The 27,070-nt window shown below is 39.9% G+C and overlaps 1 protein-coding gene across 3 annotated transcripts in view; it reads left to right on the top strand.

Annotated features, from left to right (window-relative positions):
- The window catches only part of PPP1R9A (protein phosphatase 1 regulatory subunit 9A), a 131,497-nt gene extending 105,754 nt beyond the window's left edge, over positions 1–25,743 (top strand). Inside the window, exons 12-19 of one of the 3 annotated variants that reach the window (XR_007776756.1) lie at positions 4,648–4,805; positions 5,376–5,676; positions 9,682–9,769; positions 9,870–9,947; positions 13,073–13,271; positions 14,538–14,665; positions 15,809–15,928; positions 19,005–19,147. Coding sequence is in view for 2 of the 3 variants with exons in the window: in XM_050970493.1 (XP_050826450.1) it covers positions 4,648–4,805; positions 5,376–5,676; positions 9,682–9,769; positions 9,870–9,947; positions 13,073–13,271; positions 15,809–15,928; positions 19,005–19,187; positions 20,144–20,356 (1,340 nt within the window). In the remaining variant the exon portion in view is untranslated. Of the gene's footprint in view, positions 1–4,647; positions 4,806–5,375; positions 5,677–9,681; positions 9,770–9,869; positions 9,948–13,072; positions 13,272–14,537; positions 14,666–15,808; positions 15,929–19,004; positions 19,188–20,143 lie in introns of those variants that run through there. The other 2 variants (XM_050970493.1, XM_050970494.1) reach the window with 2 other exon arrangements.
- The last annotated feature ends 1,327 nt before the right edge of the window (positions 25,744–27,070 follow it).

Genomic DNA, 27,070 nt, shown 5'->3' on the forward strand with positions numbered 1-27,070 from the left:
TTTTCTGTAAAGTGTTAATTTTAATGAAATCCTTGAAGTTCAGAAAAGCACCCAGGATGACAAGAAAATCTGTATTTCTGCCATAGAGACTCAGTAAGTGTTATAAAACTTTTAATACTTAGCAGTGCTGTTAACACAAATCCTTCTAGTAGTTTGTTTCAGGAGAAAAAATTATGTTGACTCAGAAAAATTATGCTTATATGTACTGTTGTAACAGTGTCTACACACATCAATGGCTCAAGAGCTAAAATCCGGGAATTTCTACATATAGAAAAAAAAAGGAAAAATTGTAAAATTCATTCTAAAAAGTTGAAAGTTCTTAGTACAGTATTAAAAATCTTCATGTCAGTGCTTCAAAATTATGGTTTTTAAACAATGCATTTGCATGAAAATTTTCTAAGAGCTGCCTTTTTTCATTCCAAAAATGTTCTCCTGGAGAAATGTTACCAGTGTTAATTATATCTGAATGTTAGACTAGATGATCTCTGAATTTAAACACCCAAGTTTAACCACATGAATACAAACACAAATTATTTGCTAGGAAAAATTGGTAATCAGCAATGATTTTTTTGAAAACACAAGCTGTACAGTTAGACCTTAGATTCCAGGCTACATTTGTTGTTTGAACAAGAGGGAAAAAAAACCCTTCATTTTTAAAAATAAGTATATCTTTAAATATGCTGCAACACTCTTTGACTTCCATATACCTTTTCCAGTAAATTCTGTGTCAGTTTCTGAGGTCTGTGTCAGACTCTAAAGTAGTGACACTTGCTCTGCAAAGAGCCTATGTCTCTGTATCATTCTTGTTTAAACCTTTTAAGAAAAGAACTTGCCATCAACCCATGGATGTTTGCAGAGGAGCTGTGAAGGGCAGGGGAGTTGTCCACGATGGACAGCTGGAGGTGAGTAGAGTCCCTCTGGTGCTGTGGGTTGTGCACACTGCCTTTGTGACACTCACACAGGTGCTCCAGTCTCTTTTCTGGCTCATGTTTGGCAAGCATAATACATGCTTTTTGATCAAGCCTCTGCATTAGGTTCCTGGCTAGTGTTGCATGTAGACAGCCACATCCCAGAATTTTGTCCAGAGGTTTGCAGGTCTGTTTTCCATCAAAAAGTTAGGGTACGTAAAAATACAATGTTTTAATTTAAATTGTATCAAGTATGGTTTTGTTTCAGTGTGATCTGAGGTGTTTATTACATTCTTGCATGGTTGGGGACTTGGGAAGGAGCAGTGGATGCAGCCTGGTGGTTGCAAACATTTGAGTGTAACTGTTCCTGACGCTGCACAGTGCTCTGGCCCTGTTCAGCATCCTGCCAGGACTGCACGACTCCTCAGGCTGTAACATAACCACACACTGAGCTCAAGGGGCTGCCAGTAACATCAGTGGAAGTTAAAAAGAGAAAACCAAAACTACCATGGCCCACATAATTCTTCTTTGCTTTGCCAGGGAATACCAGACTATGCATTGCATTTCCTTTACAAATACATGGTTTATTCTAAGCCCAGCAGTGCATTGTAGCTTTCTGGTTTAATGATCATGAGCTGTGTCTGTAGTAGACAATCAAGCTGTTTACTGGCAGGAGTCAGAGGTTTGAAATCTAAACAGTTCAGTGCTGAGGCCAACTTTGGCAGTCTTAGACTTTGACATCTCTGTGCAAGCTCCCATTCGAGCCACTTTGTGTCCCTGCTTTCTGGGTGTCTTTGGATACCCAAGGATGCATCAGTTCACAGAAGATTTTAAATTCTGTCAGCCTGTCTAATGGAAAAACAGTGGGAGTACAGGCAAGCTCTTTCCTGCTTCACAGTGGTACTGAAATAGTTCAGATGGAAGAACGTTGGAGTCAAGTGGCTGAATGTCTGGTGAAAGTCTCATTAGATTGACTCTGGGAGTGAAATAAGAACTGTTATGACTTTTATGTGAGAGATTTTCCAGACACCCCAGTGGGTTGGGAGGTTACTGCAACACTCTTTGACTTCATGTGAGGTTGTGGGTTTGTGCTGGGAGCTGTGAGGGTCAGCCACTCTCTGCAGAAGAGAGAGCTGGGACTGGGGGTGGCAGCACGTGTGGCTGGGACAGAGACCATCTGACAGCAGCCCAGTTCCACTGCAACAAAGCAGGGCAGGATGGGGAGGAGGAAGTAGGAAGCTCCAGGTCCAGATGTTCTTCTGCTTGAAGAAGGCCCATATGAGCACTTCTGTAAATACCATTTGCATAATTTCAGCAGTGAAATGAAGGGATGTATAGAAGTCTGTACACCTGAAGGAACAAATACAAGCAGTTCAAGCTATAATAACCATGTGTAGTTTTCCTGTGGAGTACTTAGGGCAGAAGCATCATTGCAAGTCAGACAATGTTAATTGTTTTGGAGTATCATGTGAAGTAAAATTTAACTCTAACACACAGAAGAAAAGCAAAAATACCCATAAGATCAGATTGTAATTAATTAGTGTATTCTGAATGCAGTATATGGTCAAGTAAATGTGTCTAATATGGTTTGGGTTTTACTGTGAGGGTTGAAGAAAAATTGTTAAAACCTAAGAATCTATTATTTTTTAGTATTAAATACAAAAATACCTTTAAAAATATTTTTAGTCTTAGTCACTGCAGCTTTGTAAAATGTTAAATTTGCTGCAATACTCAGATTTCATTTGAGTAGATGGTTGATAGCTAAGACAAGTACAGCTATCTTAGTTTTAGCTGTGGAGGCAAGTCATATATGAAGTGTTCAGTATACTTTGTTCATGAGACATTCAGGAATCAGGTGTCTTTGAAGCCAGGCAAGTAAGATGGTTTCATTGTTCTGTTCTTTTATATTAAATACTTCTCCAGTTTTCATGTATCAATGATCTTTATGCCCCGGTGGAGGAGAACTCTCTGCAGGCCAAGCACATGTAACTCCCTCTGAGAGAGTCTAAGTGGATCTACTTTTGGGGCTGGTACAGCTGGGTTTGTGTGGTCATCTGTGTAACAGTGGGAATACTTCATTGAATTCTTAAATATCTGCAGTTGGCTCTTTGTATGGTCTTGCTGAGTCTGTACAGATAAACTTGTTTATGCAAATAACTTTTTCTGGGGGTGCTATAGGAGTTACGAAGGTACAGGTACAACTAAAATGTGTATTTTCTAACCTTGTCCTGGTTTGAGAGGCTGTGGTCAAACCAGTAGGTGCTCAGATTTGAATATTGGCACCTGGTGTGGCCACTGAGGACATGGATACACCTCTGAGAACACAGGGGGATAAAAGCAGAGAACTCCCAGGGGGAAGCTCACTTGGGTTCCATCCCAGAAGTAGGTCTAAACCTGCCCTGCCCAGCTGTCAGAGGAGGTGGGACCTTGGACAGAGAAGGGAGGGGAAGGCCCTTGCAGGATGGAAGGGTGGAAGAACACTGAGAGGCTTCAGGCAGCCCCCCAGAGAGAGAGAGAGAGAGAAGAAAGAGAGAGAGAGAGAGAGAGAGAGAGAGAGAGAGAGGAGGGCAGCGAGAAGGTGTCTGGCAGGTCAGCGTGGGAGTTCTGGACAGGCAGAGCCTGATATTTTAACCCTTTTCTTGGGTGATGGAAACCTTACAAATTCTGATCCTCCTGGAGCTGAATGAGGAGAGAGATAGAGATGAAATAGCCAGAAATGGGCAAGTGTGATGTAAGTTTGTGCAAGTGAAAGATGTCCGAGAGAAGTTGAGAAGAATCCTAGGTGGGAGGAGGTGATGGAGTGGCCTTTGGCTGGGCTTTTCTTGTATAGCCATGGACAGAACCATTTTTCCTGTAACACAGAGACTGCATTTAGGGGGAGGCAATGGCTCAGAGCCAAGAGAGGGCAGTGATGTGATGTGAAGGAGTGCGTGAACAGAGACGACAGGTGAGGAGGGTGGTGGTGCCCTCGATCCTCAGTGAAGAAGAGGAAGATGATCTCTGTTCTCAAGACCACTCGGCCCCAGGGGGCGAATTTAGGGGGGCCAGGTGTCCCAAAAGTGAGAAACTGTGCTCTTTTTGGAACTGGGCAAAGCACCCTAAAAAGGAAAACCCTAGAAGCAGCTCTGGTCCATGTGCAGTGGTGAGAACACTGGACATGGAAGGAAGACGTCACCATGGCAGATGATCTCTGGGTGGTGCCACGTGTGACATGGAAACACGAGAGGTTTTAGCTGTGTTTCCAGGGGAAGCCTATGGTGCAAGAGGGACTCCTCTCTTCTTGATGAACTGAGAATTGATTATCTGAAGGGTGGTGATGGACTGAGAGTTAGTGATCGGAGAGGTGGTAACTGAATTGAGAATCCAAGGTTTTTTCCTACTGTGATGTATTGGGAATTTGGTGGGAGGAGGAGGAATGTTTTTGGAAAGTTTTCATTCTGAATTCTGTGTATGTTTCTTCTTAAATATAGTTGTAGGTTAATAAAGTTTTTTCTCCCCTTTATTCCTAAGCTGGAGCCTGCTTTGCTCTATTTCTGATCACATCTCACAGTAGACACCAGGGAGAAAGTATTTTCATGAGGGTACTGGCATTGCACCAGGGTCAAACCATGACACCTAAATTATTCTATGATTCTATGGAAAGTGCATGTTCTTACGGTTTTTTGTCCAGTTCCTTTTCTTAGGAAAAAGTAATGAAAGATACTTCTGTTAAACAGTTTCAAATCACATTTCCATACAGATTTCAATGAAGCAGTTCCAGAAACAGAGAGGCTGGACTCCAAAGCGCTGAAGACTCGAGCTCAGCTCTCGGTGAAGAACAAGCGGCAGAGACCTTCCAGAACACGGCTGTATGATAGCATCAGTTCAACTGATGGAGAGGACAGCCTGGAGCGAAAGGTGAGAAGGTCTCCCCTCTCTTTCCAGCTTCCTGTGGAGTGCTAGATTGCCCCTCTAAGTCAGTTCACCCTCTGTCTTTATCCTTCCATTGTAGCACAGGCAGTATTTATTCCTCTGTGGCCAGTCTGCTGTGAATGTACTTGAGTGATGTGCAGGTCCAGTCTCCTTTTGAGTCAGCACACCTGTTTTTTTGGTTCTGTTGTGTTTTAACTGGAATCCTGGTCTTTTTGATTTACATGTGCTTTATAACGCAGAGTGGGTCTTTTCATTTATGCAGGAGGTGAAAGGAGCTTGAATTGTGCATTTCTCTATTTGTTAATTTGTTGCCACAATTGATACAATATTTGCTCATTGTTTTGTCCTATTCTGACTTCATCTGAAAGCAGATACCAATAAACAACACTGTGTTGTACCAATAAAAACATCAAAGGGTAATGCCTTGAACTGCTACAGCATTTCGTACAAATAGAAAGCTAAATAATGAATAAAAGAATTGCATGTTCAAAGTAAATCTTGCTCTGTTTGCTTACTAAGTGGTATAACCTGCTTTATAATCTCTTATACCAACAGCCATCACACAGTTACAGTAGTCCCATGCACATTTCAAAATCACCACTGCCCTTATGCATGAGAGCATCCTCACCAGCATCAGATTCTGGTGCTTCCTCCCTCTCCCCCGTGGCTAGCAGTGCAGCAATCTCACTTGACAACCTAACTGAAAACCAAGAAGAAGAACAGCACCACAAAGGAGGTGTCCTTTCCCCACATGCTCAGGGAGACACTCCACTTTCCTCTCCTTCAAAATCTGGGCACAGCTCTGAAGCATCTCCTTTGCATCACCCAGCTGGCAGGAATATTTTACAGGATAAAGGTATTACTGTTTCTTTTACAATAAATTGATGCATCATTTTGCTCACTTAACAGCTATCTACTTTATTGCCTTTTGTTGTGCAGTAGTACCTTAGCAACTCGAAGGTCATAATCTTGTAATCTCTTTTGCTTACCTGGAACAGAAACTTTAAAAGGATCTTGTATGATGGTACAAGAGAAGGACAAAGTTTAAAATGGGATAGGGAACTGCTTACTTTCTTTTTTTCAGGCTTTCTTGGAACTCACTGAAAAAACCAGGGGGAAATTGCCCTTAAGAAAACGTTGTATTGGGTTTTTTTTAAAAAAAAAACAACATTATTTGACCTTGGGTCACCTCCATATTAGAAACATGCTTAACACAGTGTACTTACTCAAATAATGTGATTTTGGCATTGCTAGATGATTCTTTTGGAGGGTGTGGAAAGGAGTGTAAAGCAGGAACAGCAGATTGTAGCTTTTAATTGCTGAGAGGAAGCAAAGTCTAGGTTTAATGAGAGGTTAGTGGAGATTTTTCATTTACAGAAAAAAATAATGTCTTGCAGAGATTAGCCTCATTGTTACTAATTTGATTCAGGCTCTTGAAAGGCTAGGTGGATAAAACAGGGTGCAATCATAAGTGGCTCAGGTGTATGTCTCAGATGCCAGTTTATTATAAGAATTAACAATATGATACATCAGTGAACACTGAGCTGTTCTTTTCAGGTGCATTTCGAAGTCAGAATTAACATTTGACACCACTTCAGCATTCTTAGCAATGCACCTTGCATTCTGAAACTGTCACATGAGTTAAAATACATAACAGAAAATTGTTCATAAGTGAGGTCTGCACAACTAGGTCTAGAAAGGTTTAGAATAGACTTTGGCTTGCTTGAATTAACTGAAAATAGCAATTTATTGAAGATTTATGTTTGTGTGTCTGACTTGCTACTGATTTAAACCCTGTTTCTTCTTCATCTTTGTACTGGGCTTTCACACAGGTTCATAAAAGACAGCATTATGAAACTACTGAATTTAGGAGAGATTAATATATTGCAAGAATTTTTACATGAGTTTGGAAATTGCTAGTTGTATCTAAGTTAAATTGTTAAGAATTCCAAGTTAAATTCAATATTTGAGTTTTGCAAGTAAAAATAAGGCTGTGAACGTAGGATTGTTTAGATTGACTTTAGCAGCTCAGCTTGAATGTGTGATTGGTTTGTCAGGGAAGTCCTAAATCCTGCATTTCCAACTGATGTATGAAAAATACTTTGATAAAAAATTGGTGGAAACTAACCTTGTAGTGCAAGGAATAGGGTATTACATTCCACCCACTGTGTCACACTTTCCATTTTAGGTTTGAAAAACAATCTGTGTCTAAATATTGCTGTCATGCTTTCCTCAGTGTGACTGTTAAGTAAACAACCAATGCTTTTGGGTGTGTCTAGGTTCTGCTGAGTAATACAATAGAATTAACCAGAGCAATATAATTACAAGTAGAAAAAAATCATATTTAGTAAGTCTTACCCAAAAAAGAAACAAGTTATTTGGCAACAAGTGTTGTGGCAATGCTATTTTAAATGATTGTTAATTTGGCTGTTAAACTCATATAGCTCAGAAAATAAAAAAAGACATTGCATTTGTTTTATGTGTTCAGGTGAGATTTGGTGAAAAGAGAGCACCTCTGTGGACATAAGTTAGTCTCTCAATAGCAGAATTGAGCAGTAGCAAGCTCACATTTGTGTTTTCTTCTTTTTCTTACAAGATTGTGCAGTGTTGTGGGAAGGGCTGAGGTGGCATGAGATTAGTTTCATTGCAAAATGATGAGCTTAGAACCACAGCTTTTTCATGTATATGTGATGACTTAATTTTCTTCAGTTCTGCCTGGTTTGTGCACCAACAGCATCCTTTGATACTGCAGTGCTCACTGACGTGAGGCTGCTGCCAGTGCTGTGTGCCCGTGGGCAGGGCACTGAGGTCTAGGCTCTTCCACATCCATCAGCCACACATTACTGCAGCTTTCAGCTGGAGGTGATGCATTAAACAGCTTCTGTGGGATTTATTCTGAGAAACCAGCTTTCCTTTACCTTCTCTGAAGATCTTCAAGGAGCTGGGGAAGACACACCCAAGCAGGGTGGCCAAAGTCCTGCCCAGGGAGGGCACCTGTGCCTCTGGTGCATGCAAGACCCTGTAGGTTCAGATCCACATGCCACTGAAGCTGGTTTTGAGACCTAGCCTAACTATGTCCCATAGCCAGCACAAATATTTTCCTCAGCAAGTCATCATTATTTAAAGGACCCTGACAGGCCCCAGCTGTGTGGGAGGGGGATCATAGGGATATAAGAGCTTGAACAGTGATTTGCCATTCCAGGTAGCTGCTGTGTATTCCAGCTAAACTCTCCAGGCTTTTTTTTTTTTTTCTACTACAGCAGCAAAACATCCATCTGCTAAATGCTTTAATTATTTGCCCAACACAAAACCATTGTACTTTATAATTTCTCTACTTCCAGTAAGAAATTCCTCAAAAAAGCCCACTACCCCTTGCTCTGAAAGCCATTTGCCCCACTTGCCTGTGAATAGCTAGTGTGAAAATAAATGTTGCAAGTTTTAATTCTTATGACAAGTTTGGCAGTGCTTAAATGAAAAGTGTGCATTAAAGATGAAAGAGAGACTGTTAAAGGAAACAGGAAAGAAAGTGTGCACAGTGTAGGGTTGATGCAGAGTGTGCATTGCCCCAAGTTTTCCTCTGACTCCTTGGCGAATGCATTTCTTCTTCAGAGACTTCATCTTGCTTTTGTCATTCTTCATATTACTTTGTTTTCTTTTTTGGAATGAGATTACTTGTTAGTTGTTCTTGAAGTTGATTTTTTTTAACATAAGGACTTGTGAAAATAATATGGCTTTTAGTGTGGGTATTGCAAAAGGCTTATTTTCCTACTTTTCAGAAGATTAAAACAATTAATTGCACAATAAAGTTTTTGCTCAAATGAAAACTTGGGCAGATATTATTTAAAAAGCAACAGACAAAATTCTGTACATGTAGTTGACTGTCCTGTGATAGTGCTGTGGTGCTTGGGGTTAATTTTGAGAGTTCAGTTAAAGTCAGCAACACTAGGAGAAATCCACAAACCCAGCAGTGCTTCCAGTTAGAAGTTGTGTATGTCTGAGGTCACGTTGCAAAAGCCACAAAACCACAAGTGACATGAATGACTGACCTTCCTTTGCTTCCTCTAGGGTATTTGGGAACACTCTTCACGTTTAAGAGTCACAGTGTTTGAATTTTTAAACACACAGTAGTGTGTTTTCTTTTAGTTTCTGTATAGATTTCACAGGATGTTTGCCAGACTCAGGTTCATTGTTTTGGCTTTATAGGTACTGCAGCCTGTTTCCTCTTTAGGATTTAATAGCATTGGTAGAAGAGATCAAAAATTGATAGATGCCTCAAGGCAAATTTATTAACTGAGCTATATTTAGGTTTTGGGGAGGGTTGTTGTTTGTTTTTAAATTTAGAATGGTTAGATTTTAGGTTACATGTTCAGTTTAACAAAGATGTTTGGGTTAAACTGATTAACTATTTCATAGCATGTCCATCCTAAAAGGTACCCTGGGCTCCAAAATTGAAAACAGAATTTTAGGAGTCATTTTGGAAGTAAAGCATACATACCAAATGAATTCTTTAAAAAGAAGCATAAGCAAAATGCTGCTGAATTTAAAAATTGATTCACTGGAATGTTAGCCTATAAATATTTTCTGTTGTTCAATTTATTACATAGTCATCAGACTCAATGAATATTAACTTTTGGTGTTCTTTAATTAAAATTTTTGTGTATTTTTGAATTCTGAAATGATTTTTTTTAATCCTGTTCACACCATCTTCCTAAAAATGAGAATTTCCCTAATTAAATTGTTTACTCACACACATGTACATGTATGGGTATGTAATTATGAAAATATACACAAAAGTGTTCTGGATGGAAAGTACCAGTCAAAATTAATAATGTACATTCTTCCATGTACAAATGTATCCTAGATGGTGCTACAAGTGCTCAGGCAGCAAGAACAACTAGCCCTAGTATAGGGCATACAGAAAAACTAAAGAGAAAACTTGCAGATCTTGGGTAAGCATTTTTTTAATTTAAAATACATTTTCTTCTTCATTAAAAGGATTGGAAGTAAAATTTCTAAGATGTTTCCTGATGTTTTCTAATATTCTTATAGGGCTCCCTTGAGAAGAAGTTCAAGCAAGGGCAAGAAGAGAAAGGAGAAAGAAGCCATTAGGGTGGCCTGTGGCAGTAGGTATGGGTGAGACTGGGGATGCAAAAAATTGTGTGCCAGAAATACTGGAAAAATCTAATCATCCTAGCAGATGGAATATTAACAGTCCTACTGACTTGATAAATAAGTGTTAAGCTTTGAGATAACCTGAGCCTACAAACCTAGATTTCTTGGCTCACAAAAGACTGACATATGATCTAAAGATACTTGGAGGTTTATAATGTCATAAAATCATAAAATTTCTCAAGCTGGCAGTGACTTGCAAGAATCATCAAATCCAACTGCTGCTGTTGCATCCACTAATGGGGTTTGCAGAAATAGATTTTCAGAGCAGCCCTACAAGATGCACTCATTCAGTTAATAATGTCCATGAACCAGAAACCTTGACACAATTCAACCTATTTTTTTTAAGCCCCCCAAGTGAGGCTGAGCAGCAGCTGTTAACTGCAGCTTTGCATCACCCACACTAGGAATGCTTTCAGAAGGGTTTTTCTTTGTGAAGATAAACATCTTAAGTTGAAAAATAGGAAAAATGCTGACTGCATGTCACATCAACAACTTTCAGGCAAAGAATTGTGATATCTGATGACGCAACATCAGCAGCATCAGATTTCTGAATAAATAAATGAATGTTCACAGTGACAGGAGGCAAACTCTGCAAAAGCTAGTGTAGATTTTTACTGAAGGCTCTCCTTACATACCTATGAGTCTGACAAGATCACAGCATGATACCTGGTGCCAGGTATGAAAGGCAAAATAAAGTCAGGAGGGCTAAGCAAACTTAATGTGTTCCAAAAGTCTAGAAAGAACATAGCAACTCAAAAACTCAGCACATAAAACAATGCAAAAAACCTACATGATAAAAGAGCTGTTGGGAGAAAGCAGAGTTTGAATGCTATTCAAAAAACATTGTGCAGTTCTGCTGACAGTCTGGTATGTGCAGAGCCAGTGACAAGTACATTGTGTAGCTCCATAAAATCAGAAAAGCAAAAGAAACCTTCCTTAGTCCCTCAGACACACTGTGCTGAAGTGCAGTGTTCTGTCTCAGCATACATTTGTACATTTGTATTCTGCAAATATCTGGCAGGATCTTCAGTGATCTTAGGCAGCAGTCATCACCTCTCTGCTGGTGTCAGAAAACCTGTCCCAGTGTGGCTGCTGGCAGCTGACATGGAGTCAGTGATACTCACTGCTGGGTTTCCCTAGTGACAGGGAGAGCTTTCTTAAAGCCAAATCTCTGCACTTTATGTGGCTGTGAGGCAGCTATTGCCCTCAGCAGGGTGTTAGACATTATGCTCCATTTAGATACCAAGCCATAGGGTGGGGGAAGTGAATGTGTACTTGTTTCTGAGACCTTGAATGACCCTTATGCCAGCACAGGATGTTGCAGATGTTTGTGAGATCTCACAGGTGTCTTCCTTAGAGAGAGCAGATCTCAGTGTAGAGATCAGTTGCTTGTTAGTCCATGTGATAAATCAGTTCTTTGTGTTGTTTCTTAATATTTCTGTAATACAGTTCAGTATCCCAATTACATTTGCTAAAAGCAGAGTTTACTACTGCTTTCAAAGTTGAAATCTGTGAGCATTTGTAATTCTTGACCTCTGTTAATTGGAGGGTAACTGTTTTAGCATAACTTTTTAAACTGGCATTGCCATTTCTTTTGTTGCTAACTCCAAAGCATTTGTCTCACAAGAAATGTGATGATGTTCTCTCTACAAGTCCAAAGCTGTATGAGCTCTTTGAAAGAAGGAAGATAATGAAAAGACAGTATCCTGTTACAATTATGTCCATTACAGCAACTGATTGATGTAGAATTAATCATGTTGTTAGATGAGCGTTGCATGCATTACTTTGCCATTTCCAGAAAGTAGCACTCAAGATATGTAAATAAAATCCCAAATCATTTCCTGAAACAGCCCCTAATGCTGCAGATATGAAAAAACACCCCATTTAAGTAAGGAGCATGTATTTCTCTGCCTGAAGTTAGGTGATTTGGGCCACAACATTTGTGCTTACTTTATATGTTCAAGCAAGAAAAGATGGTGAGAGGGAAGTAAAGGACTCAGTCAGATGCATCCACCTTTCTTTAAGTTGCTAAATGGAGTATTTAGTTGCTGAATGCTGAATGGATTGTCCTTCTGCTTCCATAGGTGGGGGTCCTTTGACAGCCTCACTTTCATCCATACAGAAAAGAGGTTTCAAAAAATATGTGGTCTATTATGTTAATAATGATTTAGAAGCTGTCCAGAAGGTAGATGTTGAGGTAGATGTACCTACACCCCATTTGCACATGGCTGCTAAGAACAGTGGGATTTTAATGCTCTGAATAATATATATGTTGATGTAAATAATATGGTTCTATGTATGACACATGCATAAATTCTTGGAGGCAGACACTTTGCATAATTCTTTTTAATTTATGTACTGTACTAATGCTATATTATATATATATGCCTTATGTATAAGGAAATAAAATTTAGGCATATCACTACAGGCATAATTAGACATTACCTTTGACTTGTTTACTGCAATCTTTGTTATTACAAAGAGAGAATCTGATAAAGTCCCATAGGTGTTTCTTTCATTTTTCTCCATCAATATTCTTAATATTTAATTAATTTAAAAGCAAGATAATAGTACTTCATGTGTATTTAGCTGTTGTAACAAAGGAGCATCTCCATAGATGGATACAGATACATCTGACTCATTTTGCCTGTACTCAAAATCCAAGCCAGATCTTCTCTGGGAACCAGAGCCCACTTGGGTCAGTGCTGAGTCTAATGATTTAATCATGCTGAGACCCCACTGGGGCTCAGAAATGCACAAATACAACGTGTGGCTTCTTGACAGGAGCTGGTTCTCATCCGAACAGTGGGAGTATAGGCATTTTCAGCTGGCATCTGTCTCCATTTGCTGGGTGTATGTTGTCTTAAGAAAGCTTGAGTTAGAAAGAGAATCAAAAGAACATGTTTTTTTTCTTTTACTGAAGGAGATATTTCAGGCATGCCCCTACCAGCTGCATGCCACTCAGTTCTTTAGTCACAGCTACAGGGAATGTCACTCCTTACAATTAACTGCCTCTGTGGCATTTTGTTTCCCCTTCTTTTATAATCTAATGCATATTCCTGCTCCTTTCTCTTAAACAGGACTGTCAGAGAGATGCTGCAGAAACCAGCAAACACTAAATCTTTAGCAGAGCGATCCTCCTCTCTCCCACACTGTGTACCATTCACATGGTATGGAGAGAGCGGCAAGGGATCCAATTCTTCCAGCAACCTGCCGTCGCCTACCAGCTCAACTGAACCTTCCTCTGAAAATTTAAGCCCAGCTAAAAAAGGGTCGAAGGTAGAAAATAAAAACTACCTTATTCCCACTGTGTTGAGTAGCATAATTGGCTTTGTGATTCTGGAAAAAAGAACAGGCCAATATGTGACTACTGCAATAAACAGTGCATGGTGTTCATTGTACGGTAACAGCCCATCCGAACAGAGCATCTCCGTCATCGTACCATTCCCTGTTCTACCTTTTTTACTCTGTCTTAATGTACATTACTCCAGTAAACTAACTGTGGTGTGCTGTACCATAACAAAAGCAAGTGGAAATTAGCATTTGGGTCCACTGAACAAATGCTAGATTTGTGTATTCAGTTATAGATCTTTTCTTCATTCTTCAGGACTGGTAGTGGGAATACCCATGTTCATGAGGTGTTTGCAAGCGAAGAAATGCTGTATGCTGTCATCTGCCTTTTTTCCCCCAGTAATGAAATCTGTTTGTCATGCATGCTGGATGTTGGATTTAATTCTCTGTATGAAGATGCTTGAACTGTAAATATGAAATATTGCAATTTAATACATCTGTGTGATTCCTTTCTATGTGCATGAATGTTTCAGCATGACAATTCCTTAAATAACCCTTATTTATAATATTATACTTAGCTATCTCATGTTTGTTTTCACTTCTGGAAAATATTTCTTTGCCTGTAACTTCTTGTGACTTACAGCAGTTGATTTTTTATATTTGTCTGGTAAAAGAAGCCGATACGATTCTCAACTTCGTGTAGGAATATGAATCAGAAATCTCATTTCTCTGTCTTCTACCACCAAATGCATGTTCATAATAGCAGTTTCCACAGGCATTTCATACTTCTTTGATGCCAAAACTTGGTGATGCATTACTTCTGCTGTGCTCTTTGCTATGCAAGGTCATATCTGTTCTTGTGTTACCTGGCAGGGAGAGCAACACAAGGCTTACAGCATCCCAAATCAGATTGATAGAGAGGACCACCAGTAAAATCTCTGAACATAAATTATTTGCTTACCTCTTCTCTTTTAGGGAAAATGAAATTTAGACCTGTATCCTATTTATGTATTTAAGCAAACATTGTTTAAAAACAGTTTTCAAATAGAGGGAAAAGCACACCCTTTTGGATAGTATTAGGCTGAGTTTGTGGGGACTATGCTAATTATTACCAGGCCTTGGCTATCTTGTGGTTTTGCTGTAGAAAATTAAATTTGAAAATTAAAATAATTGTAAAGCTAAAGCTTGCAGAAAATAGAGGTGAAAGAAAAATCAGAGTGCTTAAAAAAGAAAAATATGTTTTTCACACAACAGGAGGTAGAGCTGTTGAACTCCTGGCCTAAGAACGCTGTGTGGGCTAAGGAAGCAGCTAAGGAAGCTGCTCAGATTTTCTTCTCCTCTATAAAGAGCTGGGAAAAACAGAACAGGAATTCTAAACGTAGGTGAGAGAAAAATTATCACGAAAATATTCTTATGTTCTCTGTAAAGTTCTCAGGCTCTTAAATTAAGAGTGTCTGTACTGTTATTCAGGCTCTCAAAGCACAGCATGCTACCAATATTTAGTTGGATTTCCAGCAAAACTAAGAGGACCAACACTTGATATTTTTGGAAGTCTTCCTATTTTCAGGAAAGACAGGTCAAGTATTTGAGGGGGACAGATAGAAGGATAACTTTTCTTGTGTTGTTTCTGTTGTTTCAGTTTCTATAGTGAAGGTCAGAGATAATTTGGATTTAATATCATTTAGATGTTTGAGTAGAGAGTAGAGGTCTCTGTATTGTCAAGTGTGTATTCAAGCTAAATGGAATATTGTGGTGTCTTTAATCTTTTATATTTTTTTTCATTGTTCTCCCTCTAGTGTGAAATGCTTGTTAATTTTTGTCTTATTCTAATGGTAATTTTGTTGTATTCCTGAAAAATATGTGCCTGCTTTTGCTATTATTTGCTGTAAGATGTGATGTGTCTCATTGCATTGTTAAAAAAACCAGAGTTTGTTTAGTGATTATTAGTTCAGTAAATAATATTCACTATCCAAAGATACCTTTTACTTTCAGTTTCAGTTTTTTTCTAAAGGCATAGGCAAGGAGGGAGGATCCTTTCTCCCTTTTCAAGGAGAATATTTGGGACTCAGAAGTGGATTCACAGCATATTCTCCTTGCTCTTTCAATAGGAGTTTTCACTTCTCTCTGTTCATTAATTCTCTGTCCTATTCTTTGTGCTACTGCCTGTGCTACACTTCTAAGTATTTGTAGGACAACAAATGCTAGTGATTAACCTGCAGAAATTTTGCTCCAGGATGAGAGCCATCATCTTAAGGGTCTGGAAATTGCTTTTAGACACCTTTGTGATTTGTGAGGCATTAAGCTGGCAAAGGTGCCTCATGAAGTAGAGAGTGGTAAAAATACTGTGCATCCTGCAAATAGCAACACTATAAAACGTTAGGCTTCCTCATGTGTATTGTGATTGGTTTGGTAAATGGTTGAAATCACTCCTGAGCTGTGCCAACATGGAAGACAGAAAGCAAATTTCCCTTTTAGATGCATCTAAACAATAATTTGTTCATTCTTACTCCTCTTTTTCTCCACAGAATTTCACGTTCAATGATGATTTCAGTCCCAGCAGCACAAGTTCAGCAGATTTGAGTGGTTTGGGAGCAGAACCTAAAACACCAGGCTTCTCACACTCCTTAGCACTGTCATCAGATGAGGTATGCAGATGAAATTGTTTAATTTGGGAAAAAGCTGGGTTTTTTTCCTATGGAATCTTGCTTGATTACTCAAATAGTAAAGGAAAGGTTTTGGGCTGTAGGATTGGAGACAAAAATTAATCTTGGTTTCTAAATTAAGATTTTTCATGTTCATACAATAAAAACTTAAAGTAATACCCTGTGGTGCTGTCATGGAGAAGTGGAATGCAGTTGGTGTCCTGAGAGATGCTTAGGACCTCCTCACACCTGCCAGTGCATTATTTCTAAGTGTGTACATACAGACATAGATGGAGATATACATATAAATACACTAAACAAGGCCTGGGACAGTTTTGATATACCAAACATACAGTACAGTTTGGTAAGTGTAGTTGAGATGTAAGGCGCCTTCACCTATCCCAGTTTTTACCCTGGTAGAATGACCTGTACATGCAGTAATTGTGTGTTACTGTACCTGAATGTGTGTGTATTGATTATAATGTGTATGTCTTGATCCACTTTGCATTCTTTGTGCTTGCTTTGCACAGTGGATTTGAAATCAATTACTCCAAACCAGTTTTTTTCATACAATGATAAAGTAAAAAGGCATTCCTAACCCTGTAAACTGGTGACATATTTGAGCTGAATATAATGTATTGAAAATACTCTTTTTAAGATACTAGTTTTGTAACTCAGCTGTGGGTAAGGCTGTACAATTTGACAGTAGCTGACAGCACATCCTGCGGAGTCAGGAAATTTCTGCATTTGTTGTTTTACAAACCCTTCATAAGAACTTCACATTTTTCATGTGAGATTTGAGCCAAATTGTTTTTACTAGAGAGGGAGAACTTGAAGTACCTATACCTTCTATACCATTTTTTTGTTGTTGTTTTAATGATAGGTAGGATTTTTCCTACTGCTTGCATGGTTTACTTGGGTTTAAAGAATGAGAGCTGTTCCATGCAACTCTATTTCCCAAACTGCAAGTCTACAAAGCCATTCTTTTGAGGTTGCTTTTACTGCAGGTAATTAAGGGCAAAATTTTATAACAAAAGGAGACAGCACAGAGGTCTGCATATGCTGTAAATGACTGAGAACAGCAAAGTCATCACTTATACTTTATTTAGTATTAGTACTATCTTGAAAATGTGTTTCATTATCTTACCATGTTTAGTTCCCCTTATGTATTTGATTGTGGCAATGTCCTGTTCTGAGTGGTATTGAAGTAAAAGCTTGAAAATCCTTTCATTTTGTGTGTTCAGCTCTCTACTTTATTATTTCTAAAATACCAAGCCTGAGCAGGTCCATAAAAATAAATGTGTTTTCTCCATCCTCTTCTCTGTGCCAAATTGCTGCCTCCAGATGAGGCAGCGTGTTCAGCTCCAGAAGAGCTGCCCTGGAAACCTCCCCGGCCACCCTGGGCAGGGAGGAGGCTGGTGCTGCTCCTCAGCCTTCCACAACACATTGCTGTGAGCACTCCTTCGCTCTGGCTTCCTGGGCAGCCCCATCAACATTTAAAGAAAAAGAAAAAATAGAAGGGTGGGGAGGGAACCCAGTTCTTGCAGTTGGTTCTCCTCTAATTAAGGAGCTTTTGCTCTTGGAAATTGGAGCCATCGCAGAGGTTCCCACCAGTTGTAGGGTGTCAAGATCAGGAACTCTAGAAGGGTTTCATTGATGAAGTGTCAGATCTAGCTGCCAAATCGTGTGTGTGGTGAGCTTTCAACATAAGCTCTTTGCTTTGGGAAATAATTCTTTTTAAAGAAACCTTGTTGGTTTTAAGTAGCCCATATGTGTTTGCAAACCTTGGTGCTGCTGTTGCCTGAACTTTTACATGCTGTTACGTGTTTGGTATTTTGTTTCTATAATGCTTTTCTTTCCCATTTCTTTGTTGCTCCCTCACTCAGAGCCTGGATATGATTGATGATGAGGTGAGATACTAACATGCTGTTGTGGTGACTCGTGTGACCGTTGTGTGCCAACGTACTGTCGCTTTTGCAGAGTCACATTTCTTGTCCTGTGGTGTTGTATGGCAAACATGCTTGTTGGCACAGAACACACAGATGTCACTGGCTCCTCTTTCCTTGTCTTGAGTTGCCGTCTCGTTGTTGCTGAGAGTTTTCAAGGCCACAGCAAACTGCAGTTTTTGTGGTATGCTGGAAGCAGGAGGCGGGTCAGTGTCAAAGCAAATCGACCAGACCAGGCATCAGCTGTGCTGAGCTCAGGCTGGCAATAGCAGAAGAAAATGATAGTGTCCAGCCCTGACAATTGGACAGCCAGAAGCTGAGAGAGCTCCCAGCATCATCTAACCTAATGTAAAAGCTGCTCTAACAGCAGACAGCTGCTGAAGCCTGTAGCAGCTGCTTTGCTGACTACAGCCAGGACAGAATAGCTTTTGTTTCAGGCCCCACTGGCCTACCCATGGGTGGAAAAAAGTGGCAGAGCAGTGACATGGGTCTGCTCCAGCAATTGATGCCACACTTGCCCTTTTTGATGGGTTTTGTGCTCTCAGCCACAGCAGCACAACATGGTGAGAGCAGGGCCAGGGCTGTGGGATCCCTGTGTGTTCCGTACCACTCCTCTGTGTCTCCTCATGAGTCTTCTTCCACAGACTGTATCAGTCTCGCTAGCTGTTTGCTATCATCACTGTGAACTCTTAGAGTGGTTTTCTGAGGGTTTTATTTGCCCCTGATATGTTTTTAAAAGCTTAAACAAATAATAAAGATCTCTGAATGAGCCCAGGAAGTGGAATGCACAATTCATTGCATCCTTTAGAAATCTGCTTATTTGAAGGAAAAAATCTTGTGAGGGAATGGGAGCATACATGGTTTGAATTGTGCCACCTGGCCATTTCAGTTCCTGCTTGGGTTTAAAGGAATGCCAGTTTCTTTTACTTCTATGAGTCTATAGTTTATTTTGATTTTATGATTCATTCTAAGGTGTCTGGTTAGATAGAGATGTAATATAGCAGTGTGAAATTGTTATTGTAGTGCAAAGATAGTCCAGATACCTGTGCTCTGATGCTGGTGATTTGTGCAGAAAAATGTTGTTACTCATCTGTGTTACCCTTTAATAATAACGTGGAACATTTTTGTCATAGATCCTTGACGATGGACAGTCTCCAAAGCACAGTCTGTGTCAGAGTCGTGCTGTTCACGAGTGGAGTGTGCAGCAGGTGTCCCACTGGTTGATGAGCCTGAACCTTGAACAGTATGTTTCTGAATTCAGTGCCCAGAACATTAATGGGGAGCATCTCCTTCAGCTGGATGGCAGTAAGCTCAAGGTAATTAACTGACTGGGCTTCAAGATGAACTATATTATTTTTCATCACTTTACATCATCTCAAAGGCAGTAAGAATTCATCCAGAAAGCAGCAAATCCTTGTGTGTGGAGTCATGATAGGCCAAATAATAAACAGAAAGTATAAAGCCAGAGCAACACTTCAAGAAATTCACATATGCACTTGGATTCAGAAGCTTCAGAAATGCAAAGCATTTGCTTTGTGAAAAATCTTGGTGTATGTAATGTACCCATATTTGCATGTGCAAATCATGCAGCAGTGTGTGAAAGGGGTATTTACATGCACATATTTCTCATCCATCTCATCCTTTTGTGAAAGAGTGGTTCTGAGAAGACAGTGAATAGACATACATCAGAAGTAGCAAGGGAATAATGGATTATTGGGATATGGGAGGCATAAGCTGATACCAGTATTAGTGTGTTAGAGCTAAATACAGTTTGGATGTATAAAGTATGCATTGTTTCTTGTAGTAAAAATATGAGCGTACTTCAGTCAAAAATACAGAATGGAGTTGCAGGAAGCTCAGTAGATCTGAAAGTCCAACTTTGGTATTTCCCTTCTGTATTTTTGGTGGCACTTCACTACCTAAAAGTGTCTTAGAGTACTGCTGGTGGACTTTTGACTAAGGCATAACAATGAGAATTTGGAATTCTTGTTCTATGTTGACTTAGATGAATTCAATAAAATAGTTTATTTACCTTATTTGATCAACAAAATCAACATTGGTGGTGGCAATGAGGTCTCATCTTTAATATTCTAGAAGTGGGAAGCATGAAGGGTAGCAACATGAAGGGTTGCACATCAGTGGTGTATCTGAGTCTGTGACAGATTCACTTTGTTGTTACAATCAGAAGGAGAATTATTACTAGAATATGAAAACAAAACGTGATCGTTTAAACCATAAGAAATTCTTCTAAATTTTGTTTTCCCCACCTCAGGCTCTTGGTATGACATCTTCCCAGGACAGAGCAATCATTAAAAGAAAGCTAAAGGAAATGAAAGCATCCTTGGAGAAGGCTCGCAAAGCTCAAGAGAAAATGGAAAAGCAAAGGGAAAAGCTTCGAAGGAAGGAACAAGAGCAGCTGCAGAGGAGATCAAAGAAAACAGACAAGTGTTCGTCAGATGCAACAGAGGGCACTAATGAGCAGTGATAGGCAGAAGTGCTGCTGTGTTTGGCAAGTGGAGGCATGTCAAGGAAAGAGAAACTCTTATCCACTCTGATGCCCCTTCAGCTTTCTAGTGTTCATCACCCAGGATTGTGTACAGAGAGTTGGGGCTGTACATAGAATGACTAAGGAAATTTATATTGTGTTGTTTTCATTCCTGCATATCCAGTTCACGCTCGTTGCTGTTGCCATGTGAAACACCCCCAGCCCCTCGGTTTGTTCTGTTCTTGTTGACAGCTAACAGATTTAATTTTTGTGTGGTGGTGTTTCCTTCCAAACTACTCTTCTCTGTTGAGCTATGTGTATTTGGTCACTTCAGTAACCAGCATGACACCGAGGACCATGTCCACTGCTTCACCTCTTCTGAATAGGATGGCCAGTCAGTATGGTTGGGGAACATTTCTTCAGCTGGATAAAAGGAGTTGTGGTCTGTCTGTTAAGATTTGACTTGATTTTTTGACTGGAAGTTCATCTTCTTTACGGTATTTGGATACTCAGTTCAGTCTGCTGGAGTTGAGTTTCATCTTGCATCAGTACCTTTAAGCAACACTGCTCTGAAAACTGTTCAGCGACTTCTTATACACTGGAGATAAAGACAGGAGAGTCAATACTCCCCCTGGGTGAAGGACAGGAGGTGAAACTCTTTCTGTTAACTGTACAATAGTTAATCCAGGAAGGAGGCAAAGCCTTAAATGGTTATGTGGGTTTACATAGAAATCTGAGGATAACATTTATCCTTTAGATATCTGAGCAAGGATGAATTTCTAACTAGAGCACAGCATATAAATCTGTATAAATTTTATTGTGCTCCCAGTGTGTAGGCAACTTTCTTATAGCACACTCCACTTTTTTTTTCATGTGTTTCATACAGGAAACTGGGTTTATTTTGTTTCAAGTTAGTTTTTCCCCAGGAGAAACCCCACATCTTCAAATTTGTTCTCCAGTCTGTAAGCAGTGGGAGAATAAGCTTTGTGCTGTGCTAATATGAAGCTGGTTTTGGAAACAATTATCAAACTTGAGTCTGTGTAGATTTTCAGTTTTTACAGAAGTGCACTTTAAGAAAAGGAAGATGAGCGATTCTGGATAAAATTAAATTCAGTACTTTGCTGTTAAGGTCAGTGCTGCCATGGAGGTGATGGTTACATAATCCAAAGGTCCCACATTTAACTGTTTTGATTGACATATTTAAAGAATATCCAACCAAAACCTGAATTCTTGGGCTTTGGCTGTAGAATGTTCTGATGGCTTAGCAGTGGTCATATCTGAGGGATTTCTGGAGTGTGTGAGGCCATGGATGAAGCCTGCTGTGTAGTTTTGACTGTGACAGAAGCAGTGCATGGTGTCACTGCCTCAGCAGCAGTACTGAGCTATACAGTACTGCCTCAAAAGAAGGGACAGACAACGGGCAGGTCTCCACCACGAGGAGCTGCAGGCAGGAGCTGAGTGCTCTGCAGTCAAAGCTCACTGTGTACGCTTGAGAAGCGTCACTTCCCACTCGGGCAGCCTGCAAGTGGCAGTCTTCATCTGGCGGCGCAAACCCAGAAATTGTTTAAGATGGTGATGCAGAGTTAGAATCTTGAACCTAAAAACGCGCCAGCCTAGAATTGAAAATTCCTCTGAAGAAAATGTGTGTTTTAGTTTGGCTTGGCTTCTCTTCTGCTCTGAACTTTATGGCATTCAGATATGTGTCTGCAAAGTTCTCTGAAGCTCAGATTTGGAACACTTAGGGTGCGCTGTTAATATTTACATTTCTCTTGATCCTGATAATTTCTTTGACATGTAAAATGGTCTGTAAACTGAGAGAGCCTAGTTCATCCAAAATGAATACACAACAGATCTGCTTACATTAGCTTTATTTTTCCTTCCAAATCAAATTTCTACAAGTTTTTGATGTATATTTTATTCAGATCTAAAATTGAAATTGCCATAAAAGATGCTTGCTGATATTTCTAAAGGCTTGTGCTACTTTTCTTGAGATAAACCACCAGCAGCAAAATACACCTGCTAACAAAAAATTACACATTGCAGTAAATCCTTCTGTGTTCATTCATAGGAGAAAAATTTTACAAATGTTTAACTGTCTCATAAAATTAGCATTCTTAGATTAAAAGAAGTTACCTGGAAGAAACTGGAAGTTTCATATTTTAAATACAATGTTGATAAATGCATTAGATGATGATTTTCTTTTTAAATTATGTTTACATTGTAGTAATGTTTAAGTGGTTGTATATAATAATCTAAGGTGGTGTCTCTGTTTTATGTTCTTTTTTTATTTAGAAACCAGAGCAGACTGCTTGGCATTATATACTGAGTTTTCATTCTTGCTCCTTAGAACGGTGCCTAGTTAATCTCTTTGTAAATCATGTTCTTACTCTGCAGAATAACTAATTCAACTTAAGTCCTTTAAATATTCATGGGATTTTTTCTGCTTTGTGATACTGCTATTTGGTTATTCTCAGACTAAAAACATCAACAAAAATCTAACTTAAAAAATCCTAGTGGGTTACATTTAAATTAAAACCGTTAAAATGCATTTTGATCAACATGTGAAAACTAAGGAAACAACAATGACAAGAGTTTTGCTGTTCTTTCTATGACAAAAGATTTATGTGGTTCCTTTTATGAAATATGGCTACTCAGTCTTGGGAAGTGCAGAAATGTCACCTGATAACAGATGTGAAGCACAGTTTGAAACTTTTTGTGCTATTCTATAGGACCTTTAAAGTTGTGTTGCAATTTTTTTTCCTTTGTATTGTGTTATGACTTACAAGAAACAAAAGATGGATGTCTCATCATTCTTAATTTAAACTTCCTGTAAACCAATGCTAAGTCAGACTAATGTGGGACTTAATGTAACAAAAAGAAACAAATTTTCTGTGCTGAATGGCTGGACAGCCTTTTCAGAGTTTGGCTCACCTGCAGGCATAATGCTGCCTACATTGTGTATTTATTTGTTGAGCTAAAGCTGTTTTTTCTTAGGCTGACTTGCCTGGCCACCACTGAGCTGCTGTGCAGGCAGCGTGGTGCTTCCACACCTCAAGACATGTGCTTGTGTCATCATTACACCTGGATGACTGCAGCAGGCTGGCCCAAGTTATTTCCTCCCTGGTTGGGATGGTAGGCCAGTTCTGTAAACTCTAGTTCTGCTCATTGCTGCAGTATTGTAAGTTGTGAATATATAGAGCCTCTAAAAAGGTGAAGAACCAAGAGTTAGGAAAAAGTGGAAGTCTCAAAAATAGGAAATTAAATTTACAACACTGCAGGTTACTTTAGTCCTAAAAATCCTAGTGCTTATTCTGAGATTGTGAGGAGAGCAGTGGCTCCTTGTTCTGTTCAAATCAGCCAAACATACTGACATGAATTCCTTCCAGCTTGTATCTTCCCATTGCTTCACGGGTGGGTTGCTGCACCCGTGCAGTGTCCTGTTAAAACTCCCTGCTGGGTTTCAGCCTGCCCAAAGAGAGCAGGCCCAGGGGGTGAGGAAGGAGCTGCACCCCTTCACTGCAATGCACAGAGCTGCCCACTGTCTGCATTTCACCTGCTGCCCTAAGCAGGTCCTGGTGAGGTTGCTGGGAGTGGAGCCTGCTGAAGATCATGGGTTAGAGTTACACAGTGGAACAGAAGCCAGTAATAAAAAGATGAATGGCGTTAGATGTTTGTATTTCAGTGTATACAAATACTTTTGTATTTTTCCAACTTCTCAAAAAATTTTTGCAATGGCATCTCTTTTGCTGTGACTGTAGTCTGCTGCAGGGATACCACAAGAATTGATTTTACTAGAATTACCTGAGAAGCTTTCCTCTAATAGTTGCCAGCCCTTAGCTGTCATTGACATTCAGAGGTGCTTGACACCTGAGATCAGGGTTCCTCATACTTTATTGCTTCCATCAAAGCCTTCTGTCCTCCTGAGCTGCTACACCTTTACCTCCTGGCTCATGGACTGGTAAGAGGTGAGCAGTGTCATTTTGAGAATGAATTGTGTTCCACTTCCAAGAGAAAGAAGAGAAAGAAATTCCACTCTTGCACGTAATGCAGAATACTGTTCTACAGTAGTATGGAAGAGCATCATCATGTAGTTGGGTGTCAGTGTTCTAGCAAGGAAATATGAGGGTTTTTGTGTTTATAACCCAACCTTGATTTCTGTTGGAGCACTTTCAGCAGTTCATTTCTGAGCAGGATGACAGATGAAATCCAAGGAGACTTGCCCACTCACTAGAGTGGAGTGTGGGTCATCTGCAGATGGCCCAGTCCCTTTTGTCAACCTTCCTGTGAGTTTTACTGGACTTTTTTCTGTACCTGTGAAACTGCTTTTTCGAAGCTATAATACGTTAGTCATTACATTGAGCCCTCCAAACCCTCAATATGAAATGAGCTTTCTGTAACTAACCAGCTGTACCAACTGGTACTTTCACTTTTAGCATTAGGTAACGACTTAAAAAATGCACATCTTACAGGAAGGTTTGGTGGGAGTGCCTTGGGCTGCCTGTTTCTTTGGAAAGTGTGGATTGTGTTAAGATCAAGCTGTTGGTGAAACCTGCTGAGTTAGGCAGGTGTCTTCTTCCAGAGAGGTGAGGAGGGTTTACAGAGGTCAGATCCAGCCTGCGTAACCTGGGAGCTCCTGCTGGGTTTCCAACGGGAGCTTTGCCACTGCCACCAGTGGAAGTGGATTTGGGACCTGAGCAGAAGTGTCTGAAGGAAAGGGGGATCTCAGGGCACCAGACACAGGAGTAACCAGCCCATTTAGAAGTGAAGAGTGCACAGTGAACATCTTCTGACTCTATATTTTCCCATACACATTCACTCAGCAACTGCTTTCATATTTCCCAGTCACGTTGCAATGGTATCTCACTGGTCACTGACAAGTGTTACACATATTGCTAGAAGACCAGGCAGCTAAAAGACTAAAATGCACTGTGCTTACTGTAAAAATTGGCTTCTTACATTGCTTCTTTTTATATGGTTAAAGAGATAGTTGTGCTTCAGATTTTTTCCTTTTTCTGTTCTTTTTTTAAAGAAGGTCAAATGTATATGAAATGCATGTTATCCTGAACTTTTTGTTTGTACATCTTGGTGTCTGATCACCTGCATGAAGGACACAGTAGTGCCATGTCTGAGCTTGTTCTCTTGTGCTTGGTTGATATGAACTTCTCTAGATTGTTGAGTTTTCCCCAGGATAACTTTGTTTAATATTTAGTTATTGGGAGACATCAAAAGAAAACATCATGGTGGCCCTTTGTTTTCTTACAGTTGAAATACAAATAACAAAGCCTTGTGGTTTAAAGTTAATTTGTTAGTGTAAATAAATTTCTTGCCAATGAGTATTACTGTTGTTAGACAACGAATGCAATAAAAAGAGAAATCCTGAATCTTTATTAGAATTTGTAATGAGTCCTCACTTTTCTGCCCCTTTCCTTTGTCATTCCAGAAGAAATAATAAATGGTGAGGACGACCAGCCAGCTGCATGGGTCAGGGGAATATGTACCTTGCACTGCTTCTTCTTTCCTTCCTTCTACTCAGCCAAAGACTATTTTAATCCCAGCTCTTGGCCAAATTGGCATGATTCACAAGTCTCCATGTGGGGCTTGTGTAACTATGTAGAAAGAAGTAAAAAAATATATATTAAGGAAAAAAAAAGGTCTTTTTTCTTCATATGAAGATGAAATGTAGCATGCAGTCTTTTGCTGCAGATTGATGTAGAAATAGGCTGCTTTCACATTGATACTGGTCAATGTTTGTGTGTTTAAAAGATCTGGATTGATTTTGTTACATAAAAACATTTCACATTCAAGTGTAGGTTATTTATAATGGGCAGTTTATACATCCAAAGTACAGCAGTTCTTTTACTGAATATGTTTAATAAGTCTTTTATTTATTTGATTTTTAGTAAAGCATTAAGTTAGGGAAAATCGAAGGGCACAGACTGTGCAATTTGTGTAGTCATTTCAGTGGATTTACATCTGGCAGAATCTAGGCCAAACCCTGTGCACTTAATCTGTCTAACCCACTTTGTGTTTCCCAACGACTGAATCATAAATCTTACCTTCCACTAATACAGGCACCACTGCAAGAAGATAAAGAGAATCCTCAATTCATAAAATTATTATCTTAATTAAAATAGATATACTAAGATGCTCTGGGTCCACAGCTGACATGTAAAATGTGTCTGCTCAGCAGCTCCCTAGGCCTGGAGCCATCTGTACATATGTTTCTTTTGTTTGTGCAGGTTGTCTCAGATAGCTGCAGCGGGGTTTCAGAAATGCCCAGAACTGCTCCAGTCTCTGCAGCGTGTTAAATATGATGGGTTATGCCCTCCTTGGAGTTGCAAGCCTGGATTTTTGGTGTGCAGGTTACTTGGTAATTGGGAGGCCAGGCTTGAGCTGCCTCTTCCACCGCTGCTGTTTCTGCCCTGAGGTTGCCAGGAGTTAGGAGCTGTACTGAGCTGTTACTGAGGCTGCCAGGAGTTAGGAACTGTACCCTAGCCTGGCTCCTGCTGCACACCACCTGCTGGCTGGCTGTGTCCTGCCCAGCACCGTGGCCCGGCTCCAGTTCCCCTCTGTGCTGCAAGGCTGGGATACCTGGGAGGAGGTTGGCAATGGCCTCAGGTCAAATGTTACTGCCAGTAACAGCAGACAGCTATGATGTCTCTCCTCTCAAACGCTGTAGGAAAACATGAGGCCCCTCACTTGCCCATGGTTCCA

The sequence above is a fragment of the Serinus canaria genome, chromosome 2 (genome assembly GCF_022539315.1).
Source record: "Serinus canaria isolate serCan28SL12 chromosome 2, serCan2020, whole genome shotgun sequence".
NCBI classification, from domain to species: Eukaryota; Metazoa; Chordata; class Aves; order Passeriformes; family Fringillidae; genus Serinus; species Serinus canaria.